We start from the raw sequence: 21828 nt of genomic DNA, 5'->3' as shown, positions 1-21828 counted from the left end.
TATTGTTTTCCATAGATTAATTAATTTTCCATAGATTAATTTAATTAATTAATTTCCATAGATAAATTAATTTTCCATTCTGACCAGAAATAACTGGCAGGCTACCGAATGTAACCTGCCCACACGGCAGAGTCTGGCAAACTCCCTGTGGCGTACCCAATATGCCAAATACCAGTAACAGTGATGGGTCTCATTCTCCTAACTCTGAGAGAGCCTTAAATATGACACTTTTCTAAAAATCTCAGGGCTAGGACAAAGGAGACGTTACTGGGGCCTGCTCAAGGCAAGTGACGAATAACAGGATGGTCGTGATCGTGATCTGACCAGAAATGAAGGAAAGTTACTTTTTTTTCCCACATCCCCACCAGCACTTGTTTCTGGCTTCATTGATACAGGCCATTCTCACTGGTGTAAGGTGATATCTCTTTGTTGTTTGATTTTTCATTTCCCTGAAAATAAATGATGATGAGCATTTCACTTGTCTATTAATTTTATATCTTTTATTTTTAGAAGTACATTTTCAGTTGTTAACCCATTTTTATGAAAAGGCAGCTGCTGTTTTCTGTCTTGACTTATTTTGAGGGGGGCAGGACATACCAGGCTATGCAAAGGACTTATTCCTGGCTCTGCATTCAGAGATCTTGGTGACCTGTATTTAGACCACATGGAATGTGAAGGATCAAATGGGGCCAGCTGAGTACAAGGCAAATGACTGACCCTCTGTATTATTGCTATGACCCACTATGTTGACTTTTGAGAGTTTTTTATTGGTTGTTTTGTATTTTATGTATCTTGGGTACAAGCATACTGTCAGATGTGCAAGCATTTTCCCATTTAATAAAAAGTCTTATGTTTCAATGATAGTTTTTTTTTTCAGTACAGAAGCCTTTTAATTTAAGGTAATCTCATTTACCTATTTTTATAGGAGTCACTCATGGTCAGGTGTTGGTGCTATGGAGCCACCTAAGTGGCCAAACTTAGAGCATTCAGTATGGGATACTGCACTGGTCTCAATTGGAGATCTCCAATTACAGAGATCCCTAAACACAGAGCCTAAAGTAGTTTGTGAGCATTGCCAGAAGTGGCCCCCGAACAAAGAAAAACAGGAATTCTTCTAAATAGTTCTAAATATTTACTAATAGGCCAAAATCCAACAGAGATACCACTAAAAAAGAGAATTATAGACCAATACCCCAATAAATAGGATAAATGAATTCTCAACAAAACTTAGTGAATTGACTTTAACAATATGCTGGCTATACATCATGACTGAGTGTGTGTGTGTGTATGTGTGTATATGTAAAATATTATTTGTCTTTCTTTGTTTTCGTGGGTAACACCTAGGCGCAAGGCTTATGCCTAGTTATTGCTCAAGGATCACTCCTAGCGGGTCTAGGGAAACCATATCTGGTGCCAGGGATCAAACCCAGAATAGCAGCATGCAGAGCAAGTACCTTATCCATTGGATTTTCACTCTGGTTTCTGACCATACTTATCATGCTGAGTATCATGAAGAATATCATGATGAGTGAAGTTTGTCAGAAAAGAACACTCTAGACAGATACAGAACACTCTCCCTCAGATGTGGAATATAAAGAATCATAATAAGAAAACAACAAATTCTTAAAGATAATAGGAACTGAGAACTGGTCTTCAATAGAAAACATATCACTGTTGAAAGCTAGAGTGTAGCATTAGGAGAGAATAGGATAGGGAGGGGTAGGGGACTATAGTTAAATGTACAAACTAATAACATGACCATTTTGTCCCCATGACCATTACCTATGTATCTGAAAAATTTTAGTATTGAGCTATAAAACTTTTTACTGAATTGTCCAAAAATAAATGTACTACAGATTAAATGGAAATGGTGTGAAATTATGAATAATAAATACCTCACTGGCAGACCTACACTACCTCCACTACCTCCACTACCCAGCCTCTGCCACACTCCAGGACGCTTTCTCCATACTCATACTCGGCCCGAGACTCACGCAGGAATGAAGCATATTGAAATGGTAATCAAAAGTCTTCCCCAAAACAAAAGCATAAGTCTGAATGGATTCACGGTGAATTTTTTCAAAACTTTAAAGAGGACCTACTACCAATCCTTCTTAGGCTCTTCCAACAAACTGAAGAAACGAAAGCACTCCCAAACAGTTTCTATGAAGCTAATTACCACCCTGATACCAAAAGCAGACAGAACCACCACCAAAACAGAGAATTACAGGTCAAATCCTTGGTGAACACAGATACAAAAATCCTTGACAAAATACTACCAAATAGAATACAACAATTCATCAAAAACATCATACACCAAGACCAAGTAGGATTCACCCCAGGAATGCAGGATGGTATAATATATGCAAGACAATCAACATATTACATTATATCAATAAAATAATAAATAATAAAAACCATATGGCTATACCTATAGAGAAAGTATTTGACAAGACCCAACACCCATTCATGATAAAAACGCTCAATAAAATGGAATTGAAGGAACTTTCCTCAATATAATATAAGCCATTTGTCACTTTTTAGGCAATAAAAAGATATCAAGAGCATTCAGATATGAAAGAAAGAAGTCAAGCTCTCACAATTTGCAAATGATATGATACTGTATTTAGAAAATCCTAAAAACTCTACAGAAAAAGTTATTAGGAACAATAGACTTGTAAAGTAGGAGGCTACAAAATTAATACACATGGCTTTCCTGTACACAAATAATGAAGAACAGAGACATTTTTAAAAGATCCCATTCACAATTGTTCCTCAGAAAATCAAATACCTCAGAATTAATTTAAGCAACAAGGAAAAAGACCTGCACAAAAATTACAAAATACTACATTCATGGACATGGAGACTATCATGCTGAGTAAAATGACTCAAAAGAAGAGGATAAATATAAGATGATGACACTCATTTGTGGGACATTTATTTTTAAAAAAAGGTATATAATACCCAAGAACAGTAGAAAAAAGGGACAGGGGTACAGTTATGGTAAAGAAGGTACCACATAACAATGATAGTTGGAAATAATCACTTTGAACCAGAACTGAGTGCTGAAAGGAGGTAAAGTGATATGCAAGATACCCTTTTACTAATAGTTTTACAAAGCATAGTGTGTAAAAGGAAAATGAGTTTAAGCCCATGTTTCTTTTGCCATACAGAAAACTTTTAAGTTTGATGTAGCCCCATTTGTTTTATTTTGATTATGCTTCCTTTGTCTCATAAGACTCCTTTGAGGTCTAAGACTTAAGAGCATTCTGCCTACTTTGTGCATCCAGGTCTGATCTCAAGGTCTTTGATACAATTTGAGTTGACTTTTGTACAAGGTATGACATATTGATCCAGTTTTAATTCCTTTCATGTGTTTATCATATTCTTCCAACACCAATTGTTGAAAAGACTGTCTTCATTCCATTTCATGCTTTCAGTTCCTTTGTAAAAAATGAGCAGAATGTGTAGATGTGTGTGCTTGTGTGTGCGTATATATACATATATGTATATATAAATATATATATGGGTTTGTTCTTAGATACTCTATTTTGACCCATTGGTATGAGTCTTTTTTTGTCCAGTACCATACCATGATGTTTTGATTACTGCAGCTTTATAGTATATAGTATAGCTACACGTTAGGAAATGGGATGCTAATAGGATGCCTCCCAGTTTCTTATTTTTTTAGTACGGTTTTAGCTCTCAAGGGTCTTTTATGATTCCATACAAACTTTAAAGTTGTCCTTAGTTACTGAATAGTCGGAATATGGAGAGTGATTGCACTGAATATGTATAGTAATTTAGGTAGGATGGTCACTTTGACAATATTGATTTTTCAAATCCATGAGCATGAAATGTTTTTCCATTTCTTATGGTCTTCAATTTCTTTCTTAAGTGTTTTGAGGTTTCATGGTATAGTTCACTCAACTCTTTTGTTGATGACTAAGCATCTACTGTTTTCAGACAGTAATATAAATGGAATAGCCTTTTTGATCTCTTTCTCCTCTGATTCGTTATTTGGATATATGAATCACTTGACAACCTATTAGTCATCAATTTGCTCGAGCGGGCACCAGTAACGTCTCCATTTGTCCCTGTCACGTGCTAATGTAGCCCAATGGTGGCTGCTCATTCTAGAAACACAAGAGACTCAAACCAATCATTCAGGGTCTTGATTAAGAAGTCTGACCAACTCGTAGGTGGGCGGCCACGCAATCTTTTAACGTCCCATGGAATCCAGTTGGTAATGGCTCTAGTCCAGCGGTCATCTCCAAATCTCATTACGTGTCCAGCCCATCTGATTTTCGATGCCTTGGTAAACGAGGCAGCGTCCCTGATTCTTGACCGTCAATGGAGGTCGGAACTCCAGATTCCTTCTCTCATTTGAGTGAAGCATGATACTCAAAACATAGCTCTTTTGATTTCTCTTTGGGAGACCTGAATAGCATTCTCATCCTGTTCTCATAGGGCCCAAGTCTCTGAGGCATATGTTAATGCAGGAAGAACAGTGGAATCAAAGAGATGTTCCCGGAGCTGGAGGTTATTCCCCATCTTAGCTATTTATTTGACACTCTTGAAGGCGTTCCAAGCTGCTATTTTCCTCCTGCGCAACTCAGGTGCCAGGTCATTTGTCATGTTGACTTCTCGACCTAAGTACACATAACTTACATTCAGAGATGGTCGTTCCATTGAAAGCGAATGGAACGTCAGGAATGAGACTGTTTCTCATAAACATTGTCTTCGTAAGATTCACCTGCAGTCCGACCTTTCCACACTCACGGTCGAAGTTGGCCAGCATTTGTGCCACTTTGGCAATATTTGGTGTTATTAGAAGAATGTCATCAGTGAAGCGGAGGTGGTGTAGTTCCCGACTGTCTATCTTCACTCCTATTCCTTCCCATTCCAGTGGTCGCATGACTTCGATGTAGGATGACACTGCTTTGTCCTTTCTCCCTTTCTCCACAAGGAGCTTAGGTTTATCAGGTTACACCCATCACGGTGCTCCTGAGGCACTTCCATTCCATTGTGTTTATCTGTAAATTCTTCCCTATGCTCTACTCCCCAACCAGTTAATCAGCTTTTCCCCTAATCAGACCCTGTTAACTTGTAGGTTAGATTCCTCAGAAATCTATGATTTTATATGTATGAGTGTAATATTGCCTTTCTCCTCTCCTTATGCCTTATGAACAGTTTACTTTAAAGCAATGCCCTTTTTGTATAGATACAGGAAGACCGTTAACATTATGCTTTGTAACTTAGGATTTAATTGGCTTTGAATATTATTCACTTCTGGGCATCTGCTTTCTCGATTTAAGCTTCAGTTGCCCTTAGTTCCTAACACCCCAAAAGCAGAGTCCTGACAAGGGACTGAATGGACCCAGGGCAAGCGGTGAGCTACCCTGGCATCGAAATGGGCCAGGCCAAGGTGCCACAATTCTTAACTATAAGAGCTTGATCATAGACAAATACTGTCATGATCCAAAAGTAACAACGAGAGTAGGACCCTGCTAGGGGTAGGAAAGACTATCTGGTCTGGGCACTGTTGTCTGAGATCGAGATGGCCCTAGGAGGGCAATTCTATAAGTTTAAGGTCTTTCTTACTGTATCCATATAAAATGATTTATATCATATATGCTTATATGTTTGTTGGACAAGGAGAGGAGAAACACACCCATGGGCTTCCACTCTAGGATGGGTCATCCTGCTGAGAGAGTATCTGTCCTAGAAGCGGCTTTCCCCAAGGGAAAGAATTCTACCCCTATTGATTGTGACCACACCTATGTGTAATTATTAGCCCAACCCCTCATGCTTTGGTATTTAACTGTACTGTAAGAGTAGGCTGGGGGATCAGAATCCAGACTCCAAAGCAAGAGGAGAAAGGGGAGCAGGATCAGAATCCAGACTCCAGAGGAGGATGAAGGAGGATCGAGAAGGAGAATGAAGTAGCATGGGGAAGGAAGAAGCAGGAGGAGAATCAGAGGAGAATGGAGATGGGAATGGAATAAACTGCAACTAAGACCAACCAGCCTGGTCCTCATTTCCTTCCTTGCCTGCCCATCGCATCGACCTCCCTGGGGTGGGGGAAGCAACATTAGACTATCAAACGCGGGCAGCAGGAGAGACAGAGCCGCCACTGTGCTGTGCCCTTTTTTGAGTTTACACAGTTCTCGAGGGTGACACTGAAGAGTTTCAGTGAAATGGTATCACCCTTCCAAACCCTTCTCTCAACTTGGATGATCACTTCCTTGTAGAATGGTGAGATCCTGGTAGTGAATCCATAATACAGCTCACGGAGGATCCTGATGTATTGAGTTTGAATGCCCTGTTTAGCTAGGGCTTCGATGACCGCTTCCGTCTCAACAGAATCAAAGGCCTTCTTTAAATCAATGAACATTAGACAGAGCAGCATCTTGAACTCCCGAGAAACCTCAATGAGCTTGGTTATCGTGTGGATATGGTCAATCATGCTGAATCCTTTTTGGAACCCAGCTTGCTTGTCTGGTTGTCCTTCATCTAGTGTTCTGCCAATCCTATTCAGGATGATTCAAATGAACAGTTTGTAGACGACAGATGACAGGCAGATTGGGCGATAGTTGCCAATATCGTGGTTGTCTCCCTTCTTGTACAGTAGTACCGTCCTGCTGGTTTTCCACTGGGACAGAACCTTGCATTCAGACAGGTATTGTGTGAAGAGCTGAGCCAGTGTACTGATGAGTACTGACAGCAGGTTGTTCAGGTGTTCAGGTCTGACCTTGTCTAGGCCGGGTGCTGTTCGCTTCTTTACTGAAGAATATAGTATATAGAATATACCAAATATATAGGAATGCAACCAGTTTTTGTGTATTAGCTTTGTAGCTGGCCGCAAAACAATAAACCTTACTCTACTGGTTTATTGTTTCCAGGAGATTGTGGACTCTAAGGTTCTCAATGTATAGTATTATGCCATCTGCAGATTGACATAATTTGATTTCCTCCTTTCCAATTTGGATATCTTTGACTTTCTTTTCTTGCCCGATTGCTCTTGCTAGAACTTCTAATATAATGTTGAATGAGTAAAGACAGTGGACATCTTTTGCCTTGTACCCGATCTCAGCAGGAATGCTTTTATTTTTTTTCACCATTAATAATAATATTGGCTTGGGCCTTTAATATCTTGAGGAAGGTTCCTTTCCTTCTATTAAGGGTTTTAATTATGAATGATATTGGATCTTGTCAAATTTTTCTCCGCACTGATTGATATGATCATCAGATTTTTATCTTTCCTTTTACTTATGTGGTGTATTATTGATTTGTGCACACCAGACTAAATTACATTCATTTCAAGGAAAGCAATTAGAGACAGAGTTGGATACTAATCAGTGATTAAGGGAGAATAGATCAATAAGCATTAACTCTAATCAACATTTACACATCAAATGTTGGGTCAGCAAGGTTTGTAATGCTTTTGATCACAAACCTAGAGAAACACATGTATAAAAATAAAATAGTAGTGGTAGACTTCAATCCACCACTGTCACTACTGAAGAGATATGCTATACAGGCTATCAGTAAAGACACAAGAGGCCTAAATGAGAAAGTAGAAGAGCTGGGACTAATGGATTTATGCAGAGCCTTTCATCCTCAAAAATCCAAATACACATTCTTCTCTATTGCACACAAAATATTCTCCAGGATAGATGACATTTCAGAATGTCATTAAATCCAACTTACATAAATTCACAAATATAAGAATCATACCAAGCATCATATTAGCCTACCACGCCACAAAGATAGAAATTAGTCATTGAAAAAAATGATGTGGAGAAACACTTAACACCTGGAGACTGAACAAGTTGGTAATTAACAAATTAACAGCTGGGTCAAAGAATAAGTCAAGGAAGAAAAAGATAACCTGAGATTAATGATAACAAAAAAGCAAGTTACCAAAATCTATGGGACACAGAAAAAGCAGTACTTAGGGGGAATCTCAGAAATACAGACCTATATAAGAAAAGAAGAAAAAATAAAATCAACACCCTAAATGCACAGAAACCAACAAAAATGAATACAAAGGTTAGCAGAAGAAAATTGAAAATCAGAGCAAAAATCAACAATACAGAAAACAAGAAAATAATTCAAGAAGTCAATGAAGCCAGGAGTTGGTTCTTCAAAGGAATAAACAAGATGGACAAACTGTTGGCTAGAGTCATGAGGAAAAAAAAGAGAAGTGCTCAGAGTAACACACATGAACCACCTCCAATTCCATGTAAGCTCTTTCAGTGGCCATAATCCAGAGACTCCTAAATAAATCTTGAGTGAGATCAAGATGCAGTGATTTTTCCCAACCCCATGCAGAGCTGAGTTGTCCAGGGTACCCTGGAAGGGGGGCGGGTGAGCCTCGCACCCACCCAAACAAATCCCCAGCAGCATCCTCCACACTCCACAATCGATGCCATGCTCCTGGCCAGACTCCACTGCATGGGATGAACCTCATCCAGAAATCTGTTGAAAAACTCAGGTATGCAGGTTTTGAGACTGAAATCTCCAGGCTCTCGGGGAGTCAAGAATGGAATACCACCCCCCCTCCCCCCAAACACACACACCTCCTTGTGCTTCTGGAAGTCTGGCATTCACATCCATGCGACAAAATGATACCCAGTTAAAAATTTAACTCCAGCTGTATCATCTCGTTAAAAATTCTGGACATCCTGGAGTGACACCTCTATATGCATATTCATGACATAATGAATACGTAATTTTTCAGTAAATTTGGGCTATCTACTGAAAGACTGCTGAGTCACTGATGTTATATATGGTATACTCTAATGGTTAATCAAGGTGACCACATTTCCTGAATCCTGACCAATAATAGTCAATATCTGAGCTTTTTTTGGTATTAATATCAGACATGGATTGAGAACCTTATGTGTCTGGCACTATGGACTGTATTAGGTATTAAATATAGATATGTATCACATGTCCTCTGACAATGGTACATCATCAAGATGCAGATAATAGGCACAGATATTCAATTATACTAGTCGTTATGCAATGAAGAAGGCAGAAGTTTTGAGAAACAGTGGCTGTTTGTTTCCTAGCTAGCTGTGGGACTTTCCATGTTATTTTCATTGTGATTTTTTTTGGTCACACCTGATGATGCTGAAGGCTTGCTCCTGGCTCTACATTCAATACTCTACCAGTACTTAGGGACCATATGGGAAGCAAGGTAAAAAACCCAGGTTGGTCATGTATAAGGCAAATACCCTTACCCTTCTACTACCTCTGTAGTCCCTGTTGTGATTTTTTTTAGTTGATAGTAATCCAACTATAGCATAAAATTGTTTTAAGATTTTAAACCAGTATTTCTCAAATTCAGTAATATGATGGGCACTGTAATGATCCAAGTGGGTGATGGCAGCCTCAAGTGCAACTGGGCTGCTTTCTGTCTGCTTACACAAAGTATATTTCAGGGGTGGGGAGTGCTGATTTTCTTTGAAAAGGGAAAGTAGGCTAAATAAATTTGAAAACCTCTTTTAAATGTAAAGCAGAGAACACTACTTGTCATATACTTCAACTAAAATTAGCTGGTAAAATTGTCACTTACATGAATATCAATATTAAAGTCATTATCATTATTAAAAGTGTAGTTATTATTATGAGTGGTAGTAGTAGTACCACTAAATGTTACTTCATCTTTACAAATGTACTTATGAGCTGCAAACCAGTTTTCACTGTTTATCAGGAATGGTACTAGGATTTGAGCCTAATTGCATGAATCTTAAGTCTATATACTACCCACATTAACAGTCTCTCAAAAGGGCACGAGGAACTCAGGTGTAATAATAGTAATTTTGAAATAATATAATCCATAAGCATGTATTATGTTCTGGCACTCGACCAGATCTAGGCTCAGGATACGAGGCTGAATAAGGCAGATGGTTTATTATGAGACAGGAAAGGAAGCTAGTGGGGAAAATAAATTAAAATTAACACTAAAGAGTATTAAAATGAAAAGAAATCTGTCAGGGTCACTTATTTTGGGTTTCCAAAAAAGGCCTTTCTAAGGAATCTAAGTTTGAGGCAAGAATTTAAATGATAATCAAATGGATTATTAACTAAACAGCAAAAAGGGAAGTCTTCCAGGTAGAGGAAATGGCTCTAAGACAGAGCAAAAATGGAAACAAGAAGGTTTTTTTAAGTTTCTTGTTTTTATGGTGGTCGGAATTGGTTGGTGTGGGTTATGCTTCTGGCTCTGTGCTCAGGAGTGACTTCTGTGTTATCAGTACCAAAAGAAAATTTTGTCTTTGAGGAGTTTATGTTAAAAGTAACAATGGTTTGCAGGAAAGTGAAATGATCTGACTTTCATTAAAAAAAAAAAAAAACCCACTGGGTACTACTCTGATTGTGCTTGGGAGACCATTCATTGCCAGAAATTGAACCCAGGTCTCCTGCATCCCTTTGAGTCTTCTCCCAGTCCCCAGTGGACTTACATTGCAATTCTTCTTGATTCTGAATGTAAAACAGATCACAGTGAGATACAATATATAGAGGAAACCAGGCTATTTCAGTTCTTTAAATCAAAGATGAAGTGACTTGGATATGGAAGGAAGTTCTACAGCTGAAGAACAGATTTGGGCGTATGTTTTTGAAGATAGAATAGAAAGGATTTATAAACTGATGTTCAAAAAGAGGTTGAATAAATGAAAATAATTTCACTGTAGTCTGCAGCAAGTAGAAAAATACCAGTTTAATAAGATGCAGATTGGGGCTGGAGTGATAGTACAGTGGGTAGGGCACTTGCCTTGTACATGGCAGACCTGGGTTCGATTCCCGGCATCCCATATGGTTCCCCAACACTGCCAGGAATAATTCCTGAGTACAGAGCCAGGTGTAACCCCTGAGCATTGCTGGATGTGGCCCACAAGGCCAAAATAAATAAATAAATAAATAAAATTTAAGGCCCATTTGCTGCCTGAGCCCATGTGCTGCTTGCGCCCACGTGGCCAAGCACATGAGGTTCCCGAGCATATGTGTCACCCGCATCTCCCCTCTTGAGATGTGTACTTTCATGCTTTCGTGTCTAACTTTACTCTCACTCTCTCTCCCTCCCTCCATACCTAAAAATCCTCCAAATAAAATCTATTTACTTCACAAAAAAAAATAAATAAATAAAATAAAGTTTAAAAAAAAATAAGATGCACATTGAGGCAGAAAGATGTTTGGGGTAGAAATGGGGTTGTGTTTTGGTCAGATCACATTTGAGGTGCATGACATATATCCAGTTAGAAATTTTCATTAAGCATTTAGATCAGAAATTATGGGGAGTTCCTCTTATTCTTTCACAGAACACTGTTTATCCTCTCTGAACAAAAATAGCAAAAGAAAAAAGCTTTTAGGATACACAGTATGAACATTTTGTAACAATGAAAAATGAGACCAGCCATTGTACTCTTTATAAAACCATTTCTCTCAAATCTAATGTATCATGCTTGCTGAGGATAAGGGCACAGAAAGAGAAAACACTTTACAGTATATGTGATTCATGCCAAGGTAGATAAATATGACCTCTATTTCCTGAATTTTGTAAGATTGGTGGGCAGGATCTAGTAAGGATATCAAAGCTCATAGGATAAAATTTATAAGTACATCTGAAAACTCCAACCTTCTTGAAGGAAACCAACTTCATAACCCATATAACACAAAAATATCTTCAAGCTATGTAATGACTGCCCTTTCTGTGTCTGACAGGAGTTATCATGGTTACTCTCAGAAACAATTTCATTAGATTTCAAATGATTGTTAACAAAAAGAAAATGAATTTAGGAGTAAAACGAGAATGAGATTCTCGGTAATCTAATTTAAACTAATTGTATTTCAGCATGGCAAGTTTTCTAATCAAATGGTTACTTTGAGGTAGACATCAAAATAATTGAAGACATAAAAATCTATTTTTAAGTATCTTAATGTTCAATACTACTCTGTATTATATTATTACAATACTGTGAAAGACATTTTTAGGAGTACTAAAGTGTATTGGATTGCTACTAAATGTCAAGAGTTTTGCACATGAAGTTTTATTTAATCCTCACAAGAATTTCTCTAGGTAGGTTCTACTATCATTATTTTTACAGCAAAAAGAAACCAATCTCAAAATTTAAGGTGCACAATATCAAACATGTAGCATACCAAAAAAAATCATTCTGAGTGGTGGAGAATGGGCACTGGTGGAGGGATGGGTGTTTGGTCATTGTGTGACTGAAACATAATTATTAAAGTTTGTAAGTTTGTAACTGTATCTTACGACGATTCATTAAAAAATAATAAAATTTAAAAATACACAGCACAGCGGGTAGGACGATTGCCTTGCATGTGGCCAACCCGGGTTTGATCCCTCCGCCCCTCTCAGAGAGCCCGGCAAGCTATCGAGAGTATCTTGCCCGCATGGCAAAGCCTGGCAAGCTACCCGTGATGTATTCGATATGCCAAACACAGTAACAAGTCTCACAATGGAGACGTTACTGGGCCCGCTTGAACAAATTGATGAACAATGGGAGGACAGTGCTACAGTGCTACAGTGCTTCCCTCAAGAGCTTCTAGGAGGTGGGGGAAGGAAGCAAACCAACAATGGTGAGAGAGTGTCAAGTCTATAATCACTTCAAGTCACAGGAAAAAATTTGGTTAATTGAATTAGAATTAGAAGTGAATACAAGACTGAAAACAGTGTCCTATATAAAGATCTCAAAAGAAGTTAGTGTCAATAATATAAATACTTAAAATTTCCAAGAATAAACAATACAAGACTGAAGAGATAGCACGGTAGGTAGGGCATTTGTCTTGCACGTGGCCGATCCGGGTTCGATCCCCAGGATCCCATATGGTCTCCTGAGCACCGCCAGGAGTAACTCCTGAGTGCAGAGCCCAGAGTAACCCCTGTGTATCGCCGGTTGTGACCCAAAAAAGAAAAAAAAAAAAGAATACACAATACAACTTTAACATATTAATGTGCCCTTCAAATCAAACAACTTGAAATTAATTAAAAAGAACCTAAAATGAAAAAAAATTAAAAAAAGAAAATATTCAAGTCATATGCTTCTAAACTCACATTGATACTTCAATATTAACAAAGATCAATGAAAAGAAGAGACTCTGGCAATAAAAGGTAAAGGCCAAGAAATTTAGGGCAAATTAGCCAAGACCACAGAACAGAGCAATGAAAGGCTCAACAAACAGTGAAGAAAACTGGACAGTCACAAGCAGAAGAAAAAGAAAATAAAGAAATTAGGATACCTATAAACACTGTAAAGAATAATTAACTCAAAATTGATGAGACTTTGCTATTACATCAAAATTCATAAAATGTATAGGCAATATATGCCTAAACTGAGAAAGTTAGAGATGTTTTGAGAGACTCAACTTCAATGACAATGGAAAAAAAGCCAAAATAGGTAAACTCGACTACATAAAACTTTAAAAGCTTTTTATACTGAGATTAGACTGCCACAAAAGCAAAACAGTATTCCAAGTCTACAAGTCTTGAAAAAAATAAACAGAATATGTAAAGAGTTCACTCAATTCTAAAATGAGAGCATTAAAATAAGTGGGGACAAAAATTTAACCAGACACTTAAAAAATACTTAACATAGCGGGCTGGAGCGATAGCACAGCGGTAGGGCGTTTGCCTTGCACGCAGCCAACATGGCTGACCAGAGTTCGATTCCTCCGCCCCTCTCGGAGAGCCGGGCAAGCTACCGAGAGTATCTCGCCCGCACGGCAGAGCCTGGCAAGCTTCCCATGACGTATTCGACATGCCAAACACAGTAACAATAAAGTCTCCAATGGAGACGTTACTGGGCCCGCTCGAGCAAACCGATGATCAACGGGAGGGCCTTTACCTTTACCTTTTAACTTATTGTTAGGAAAATGGGGATGGGGCAGAGGTCACAAAAGCCACAATGAAGTATCTCCCACATTGTTAAAAACTTCATTAAAAAAAAAACCTAGGAAAAAGTATTATTAGAAAGGGTATAAGGTAGTAAAGTAAAAGAAATTTTTTGTTTTGGGGAGTATTTTTTGGAGGTGGGGTTTGGCGAGGTGGGCCATACCAGCAGTGCTTGGGAGTGGCTCCCAGCTCAATGCTTAGGTCAATTCTCAAGTTGTGCTCAGCAAACCTTGCAGTGCTTGGGACTTAATGCAGTGTTACATATGCTGGACATGAGCTCTCTCTCTTTGAACCATCTTTCTGGCTAGAAAAGAAACTCCTAATGCACTATTGGTAGGAATATAAATAGGAATAACCTCTATAAAGAGACAGTATAGAGATTCTTTAAACATTAAAAACCCAATCAAGGAATTTCACTCCTAAGTATTTATCCAAAGGATATGAAAACCTTAATTCTAAAGGAAATTTGCAATCCTTTGTTTATAGCAGCATTATTAATAGTAAGCAAAACATGGAATCAATCTAAGTAAGTGCCCATCAAGAATTGACTGTATTGTGTTGATATATATATATATATATATATATATACACATACACACACATACATGTTTGTATACACATACATCAATATGATCAATGGAAAACTATTCATCTATTTAAAAAGATGAAATAATTTTCTTTGCAACACAACATAGCTGAGACTTGAGGGAATTATGTTAGTGAAATGAGTCAGAATATGAAATGCAATTATTAGATGGTCACTTATAGGTAGCATGTAAATAATCAAATTATATGACACAAAACAACATACACAAAAAATAACAAGCCAACTTTTAAGACTCTGAAAAGATGGTGCTTACTAGAGGCAAAGAAGGTTGGGAGGAATGGGCAGAGTCTGTCTCTCTATCTATTTCTCTATCTATTCATCCATCCATCCATCTATACCACAGTGCCAGGATCAAACCCAGGCCTTAATCCTTTTGCAAAAACAGGATCAAAGACTGTTTCAAAAACAAAAGAAGAACACAGCAAACACTGTTGCAACAACAAAAAAATGAAGAGGAATAATTTCTTTTTGAAAGGAAAAAAAAAGACAAGCAAGGGGCCAAAGTTATAGTATAGTAGGTAGGGACCTTGCCTTCCTAAGTTCCATCCATGGCATCCCATATAGCCCCCACTGTGCACAGCCAGGAGTAACCTCTAACCACTACAACCTGCTTCCCCAAACACAAAAACAAATAAATATATACATGACTAGTGAATAGTAAGCAATGGGAAACCCTTGACTTTGGAATTCAAAGCCAAATGGGGGGAGGAAGAAAAAAAAAGATGGGAAGAGACACAGGGTCAGAGATGGAGGGTTATGGGAACTTTGGTGGTGGTGAGGGGGATATAGATTTATTTTTTAACTGACACAATAAACTTTCAGACTACTATAACTACACCATAAAAAAATTACAAAATACCAAGCTGGTTACTTCTTTTATTCTATTTATTTTACGGTATCAGAGATCATACTTAGGTCCTCACATATACAAGGCAAGTGCTCTTCTGATCAGCTTCAGCCTTAGCTCTAATGAATTATTTTAAAAAGAAACGAAATTATCTTATCATTTAAGAATAAAAGTAGCATCCCCAAATATTATCTTACTCATCACAAAATGACGAACCATGACTGTAAATAATTAGAGAATAAATCAAATGATAGTAGTGTCCATGGGACGGCCATAGCTGAACGTGGTAATATACTGTATAGCTGCAGCAGTAACATAAAAAGTGGAAATAATCCAAGGCACTGGGTGCAATACTCCTTACTAATAATTTATTTTGGCGCTGAATTGTACATTTAACTGCAAATTTCTTTAAGGAAAGTTCTGGACATCCATATCTGAGGAGTAAGCAGTCAAAACCAAAGAAATATGCAAGAGCTTATGGAAGAATCACATGGCACATACTGAAATGTTAGACGAGCACATAGAAGCAAAAGACATATAAAATTCAGTGAAGAGGAGAAATAAAAAGCAACAGATACAAGAAATTGAAAAGAAATAAAGATAAATTCATAAAACATTTTGGACATACTGAAAACTAATTTTCCAAAAGCTGAACTGTGAAGTTTTAAAATGATTGCACATGAGATTATACTGTAATACATTTCATTTTTCATTTCATCATCCTGTTATTCGTTGATTGCCTCGAGCAGGCCCCAGTAACGTCTCTTTCATCCTAGCCCTGAGATTATATTTAAGGCTCTTTAGGAGAATGAGACCCATCATTGTTACTGGTATTTGGCATATTTGGTATGCCACGGGGAGTTTGCCAGACTCTGCCCTGTGGGCAGGCTACATTCGATAGCCTGCAAGTTTGTCCAAAGTAGGAATGAGATAATAAGATGTCATAAAAAGATGTCCTGATAAGACGTCGCGTGGCCGCAAATGCGACTGCGCGGTTCCAGGAGCTGGATTTTATAGTCTCTGAGTCTTGGTCGTTGATGGGATTACACGGCGCCAGGGGGCCAGGTGGTGGGTGTGACCCCCGCCTACTGGGATTTGGAGGATCTGGGTGGAAGATGCTCGACTCCAGTTCGAGTAGGCTTGGAGATCTCGGCCCCGGAACCCGCGTGGCTTTGCTTACTGTAATACACTCTGCTAAAATGACAATAGTCCAAGGAATCACAATATGGAAAAAAAAAACAAATAATTTACAATGTAATTTCATTATTTCCAAATTAGTAAATAAACTTTAAATGAAAATTATGGAGAAGTTATTAATATAACAAATGAAAGTTTTAGTATTTCTTTATAGCACTGTAGCACTGTCCTCCCATTGTTCATCGATTTACTAAATTTTGGTTAGAAGCTCCAAGAAGTACAAATATGCAGAATAATTTATAATAAGTCAGTCTTATAGTAATGTGTAAGAAGTCAGTCTGTATAACTTCTTTAAGGCTTTAACCTTTGTTAGGCATATTACAGTGAAGTTCAGTGTTTCTTCTTAGTGTATCCTATCTTGTTCTGAATCCTGTAAATGCCTTAAAACACTGTTATGAAAAAACAAAGTTCTAAGGTTTTTAAAATACCAGAACAATTGATAACATGGTAAATTGTTTTATAGTGTATTTAGAACTGTATAAACTAATTTATATCTGTAGCACTGTAGCATTGTCCTCCCATTGTTCATTGATTTGCTCGAGCGGGCACCAGTAACGTCTCACAACAAACTGTGAGACTTGTTACTACTGTTTTTGGTATATCCAATACATCACAGTTAGCTTGTCAGGCTTTGCTGTACGAGCGAGATACTCTCGGTAGCTTGCCAGGCTCTCCAAGAGGGGCGGAGGAATCAAACCCAGGTCGGCCTCATGCAAGGCAAATGCCCTACCCGCTGTGCTCATATTGATATATATGTATGAAAAACATTTTTCACCTTTTTTCCCTATTGTTACTGTGTCTGGCATATCGAATACTCTCGGTAGCTTGCCGGGCTCTCCGAGAGGGGCGGAGGAATCGAACTCGGGTCGGCCATGTTGGCTGCGTGCAAGGCAAACGCCCTACCCACTGTGCAATGAATACACTGCTGCTGAATACCCACCAAGTCCTTATTAGGAAAGCCAAGATGAAAAACAACCTGGTGCTCAGAGCAAGAAAACACAGCCCAAGATGTATCCTCTTATTTTATCAGTTCAAACATTAAAAGTTAGATAAATCTTTCATTTAGAGGAGCACAAGTAAAGACAAGGATCATATTTTATTTTTATTCCTTAAGGGATAAGCTTTATTTCCTTCTACTTGATTGTGCTTCTTCCCTAAGCTATTTCCTAATTCTTCATGATTTTCCACCTCCATCTTGCCAGAACAGAACTTGAAATATAAAATGAAAATGAAAGAGAGGGTGTGTGAGAACACTTCTGAAATAGTTAAGGTAAAGCCAAAATTAAAAAGGTTTTGCTGTCCCCCAAATACACATCCGACAAGGGGTTGATATCAAGGATATACAAGGTACTGGTTGAACTCCACAAGAAGAAAACACCCAACCCCATCAAAAAATGGGGTGAGGAAATGAACAGAAACTTTCGCAAAGAAGAAATCCGAATGGCTAAAAGGCCATGAGAAAATGCTCTACATCATTAATCATCAGGGAGATGCAGACCAAAACGAGATATCATTTCACACCACAGAGACTGGCCCACATCCACAAGAACAAAAGCAACTGGTGCTGGCGCGGATGTGGCGAGAAAAGGACCCTCCTTCACTGCTGGTGGAAATGCCAACTGGTCCAACTCTTTTGGAAAACAGTATGGACGATTCTCAAAAAATTAGAATTTGAGCTCCCATTTGACCCAGCAATACCGCTCCTGGGAATATATCCCAGAGAGGCAAAAAAGTATTGTCAAAGTGACATCTGCACTTGTTTGTTCATTGCAGCACTCTTTACAATAGCCAGAATCTGGAAAAAACCTGAGTGCCTGAGAACAGATGACTGGTTAAAGAAACTTTGGTACATTTACACAATGGAGTACTATGTAGCTGTTAGAAAAGATGAAGTCATGAAATTTACATACAAGTGGTACTACATGGAAAGTATCATGTTAAGCAAAATGAGTCAGAAAGAGCAGGATAGACACAGAAAGATTGCATTCATCTGGGGAACATAAACCAACAAAATGGGAGACTAACACCCAGGAGTGGCTGAGATTAGTACCAGGAATTTTGCCCCATGACTCGGAGGGCAGCCACACGTGCTAGGGGAAAAGGAAGCTAAGATAGAGAAGGGAGCACCAAATAAAGGGTTTTGGGAGGATCCTCCCAGGATGGGAGAAGCATGCTGAAAGTAGACTATAGACCAAACATGATTGCCACTCAATGCCTCTCTTGCAAACCACAGAACCCAAAAGGAGAGTGAGAGAACAAAAGGGAATGCCCTGCCACAGAGGCAGGGTGGGATAGGGGGGATGGGGGGTGGGAGGGATACTGGGACCCGTGGTGGTGGAAAATGGGCACTAGTGGAGGGATGGGTACTTGATCATTGTATTACTGAAACCCAAACACAAAAATTTGTAAGTCTATAACTGTACCTCAAGGTGTTTCACTAATAAATAAATAAATAAATAAAAACTTTACAAATATATCTTTTAAAAAAAAAGGGTTTTGCTGTCCCTTTTTGGGTATCTCACATTTAGCTACAAGTGAGTCCTGAGAGTCTGACTTACAAACTACAGGCTTCTCTCACTGTGTTGTTATATAGAACAGGTTTTATTTAGCACCAACAGAAAAGATACAGCTCTCCAATCAGAGCTCTATAGCCACTTCAAACTCTTTTCTCCCTTGAACCAAAACTAGATATACTGAAAGGCATGGGTTCCTAATGGGAATCTTTTATGGTCATTCTTTCATCCAGAACTCCCAATAAACTGTTTCCCAAATCCACGGCACTCACTAGGGAGCAATTTTACAACTTTCAAAATGGCAAAGAGCTTCACTAACATGTACGACAGTATAAGTCACTGTGCCACTGTCTCCTCCAAAGCCATCAGAAGCCTTGGGATGGAAGACAAAGCCTATAACCTTAAAACATAAAAGTATCAGTCACTTAACCTCTGTGACTTCCCATACCAGTATATAAAAATGCGTATAAAAATAGCTATTTGAGGAGCCAGTGCTGTAGCTCGGTGTAGAGTTCATGGCTTATATGTATGTAGTCCTGATTTGATCCTTGGCATATAAGAAACATCACAACAAAAAGACCACTACTTCCAGGGAACTGATAAACACTAAATAATTGGGACACTGTCTAAAAATTGATACTTTATAAGAAACTTATTTTCACTGTAGAAAAGATAAAATTCCCTTAGGAAACTTTTCTTGGGTGGAAGGTGAAAAGGGGGTGGGTTTTTGAAAACTCATCAGTGATCAGAGGCTATTCCTGGCTCTGTGCTCAAGAGTGACCTCTTGGTGGTGCTATATATATATATATATATATATATATATATATATACAAATAAACAAAAGAATGGGAGGGCCACGATGGGAGCAACCCAATAAACCTAAACTACCTGAGGCTATGCAGGAAGGACAAAACAGTATTATCCTACACCACCAAGGTCTGGTGGTCTAACCCTTGCACCATCCTTTCAGCCCCCAGGAAATTTTCATGTGCCCATTAGATAAGTGAAGCTACCAAACACTGAGGAACTACCTGGTTCTCTCTCCTCAAACCACTTTCAAGTGCCAAGGCAGGGAGGAATTCTATTCTGCCCCATGATATGCCACATACAATTTACAATGAAAATTTGGGCCTACGATTTGAGAAATGGCATTCAGGCTTGGGGGACCACCAAATAACACAAGATCAGTGACATTAAAATTTAGAAATAAAGGTACTTAAAGTTACCAAGCAACCTTTTGGAAGTCTATACACTTACCAGACCTTAAAAATGCTGGCTGAGAAGAGACGACTGCATCAGGTAAGTTGGCCATATCAAATTGTTGACTCTAATCATAAGTGTTGCAGGCTAAACTACAGCAATTTTCAAAACTGTTTAGTAGAAGTTAGAAGCAATCAGCATTAGATTAATTGAAAGCAGTGTGAGCAGTTATTAACATGCAGTGCACAACAAAGGCAATAATTGAGGTTCATTCATTATACATTTATTTTCTCCGTTATAATTTGAAAATTTGATTTCCTTTGGCTTGATAAATTACATTTGCTTATATGAATTAGACAGGGAAGATAAAATATCTGCTTTATTAAACAGTAGGTAAGGGTAGCATCCTCTGTTTAACTGTGAAGTGATTATGCTACTATGTAACAATGTGTAGTTAGCGACTTTGCAGTGACGTCTCTAGCACATAGGGTTAGTTCAAATTTCAAACAAAGCTGGGTTTTATATATTCAAGTCTTACAAGTAATAGAATCAGGTTGATAACTTGTGACACAGTACAGCTAATGATTCACTCAAGAATTATATGGTTTACATCTGAGTTAACAGATTCTGAAACCTTTAACTTCTAACTTGTGGAATGACTTCAAGGGGTATCTCTTTTACAACTAATGATGCAAACATACAGGAATAGCTAAATATTGTACTAGTCAACTACTTTGCATGTTGAAACTGGATTTAAGTGACTACATTCAACTGATTCAATATAATTAGAATTTTTAAAAATAATTAAATAGAAATAAGCCTACTTTTATGACATGCATTTAGATAAAGATTGAAGAAAAATTCTATTAAAGGAAAAAGAAAAATGTAAAAACTCAGTTACTCTGACTAGATATTGCCATTCCAATTGTAATTAGCACTGAACTATTTCAACTTGACACAAATTTTTAAGAAAAAAATAAAAACACATGACTTCAAGAAACTATTGACTCTAAAGTATACTGGAAACTCTTCTGTCAGTTTAGCCCTAGCTTTGCTGAAATTCTAAACATATAAACACAGAACTCTTGAAATTTAAAAATAGAATGAAATTAGAAACAAACATTGGTGAAATTCTTCTGCATGATTATTTTGTCAAATTAAAAACAAAACAAAACAAAAAAAGGAAACCCCAGCACAACAGACAGCCAGTACTTCATAAAGGAGAAAAGCAACATAATGGGGCCACACACACAGAAATCCCAATTTCAATGCAAGATACTTTTTTTTTTTTAACCACTAGTCTCTTGGTGCTCTTAAATTAGCAATCTGGACTAAAATTTCTCAACATTGAAAGACAGTATTATCCATCCTTCATAAAAAAGTAGAATTTTAGCTAAAGACTTGTGATCCCCTCATCTTTTCTGAATTATATACGGCCAGTCAGAAAATGGAGAAGTTCCGATCCCAGTTTTCAGGGGAGTTTCTAAGCTACAGGTTTTAAATTCAAAGTCATGACTTTGCAGTTTGATCAAGTCAGTTCGGG

General features: G+C 38.0%; 1 protein-coding gene across 2 annotated transcripts in view; it reads right to left on the bottom strand.

Annotated features, from left to right (window-relative positions):
* The window catches only part of PHKB (phosphorylase kinase regulatory subunit beta), a 278679-nt gene that overhangs the window by 256088 nt on the left and 763 nt on the right, over positions 1 to 21828 (bottom strand). Inside the window, exon 2 of one of the 2 annotated variants that reach the window (XM_056136672.1) lies at positions 20343 to 20455. The exons of the other annotated variant lie outside the window; for it this stretch is intronic. Within the exon in view, the coding sequence (XP_055992647.1) occupies positions 20343 to 20397 (55 nt within the window). The 5' untranslated portion in view covers positions 20398 to 20455. The remainder of the gene's footprint in view (positions 1 to 20342; positions 20456 to 21828) is intronic. 2 annotated transcript variants of the gene reach the window in all.

Source organism: Sorex fumeus, unplaced genomic scaffold (assembly GCF_029834395.1).
Source record: "Sorex fumeus unplaced genomic scaffold, SorFum_2.1 ptg000122l, whole genome shotgun sequence".
Lineage (NCBI taxonomy): Eukaryota > Metazoa > Chordata > Mammalia > Eulipotyphla > Soricidae > Sorex > Sorex fumeus.
The sequence above is the reverse complement of the archived record's forward strand: the minus strand, read 5'-3'. Positions and strand labels throughout refer to the sequence as shown.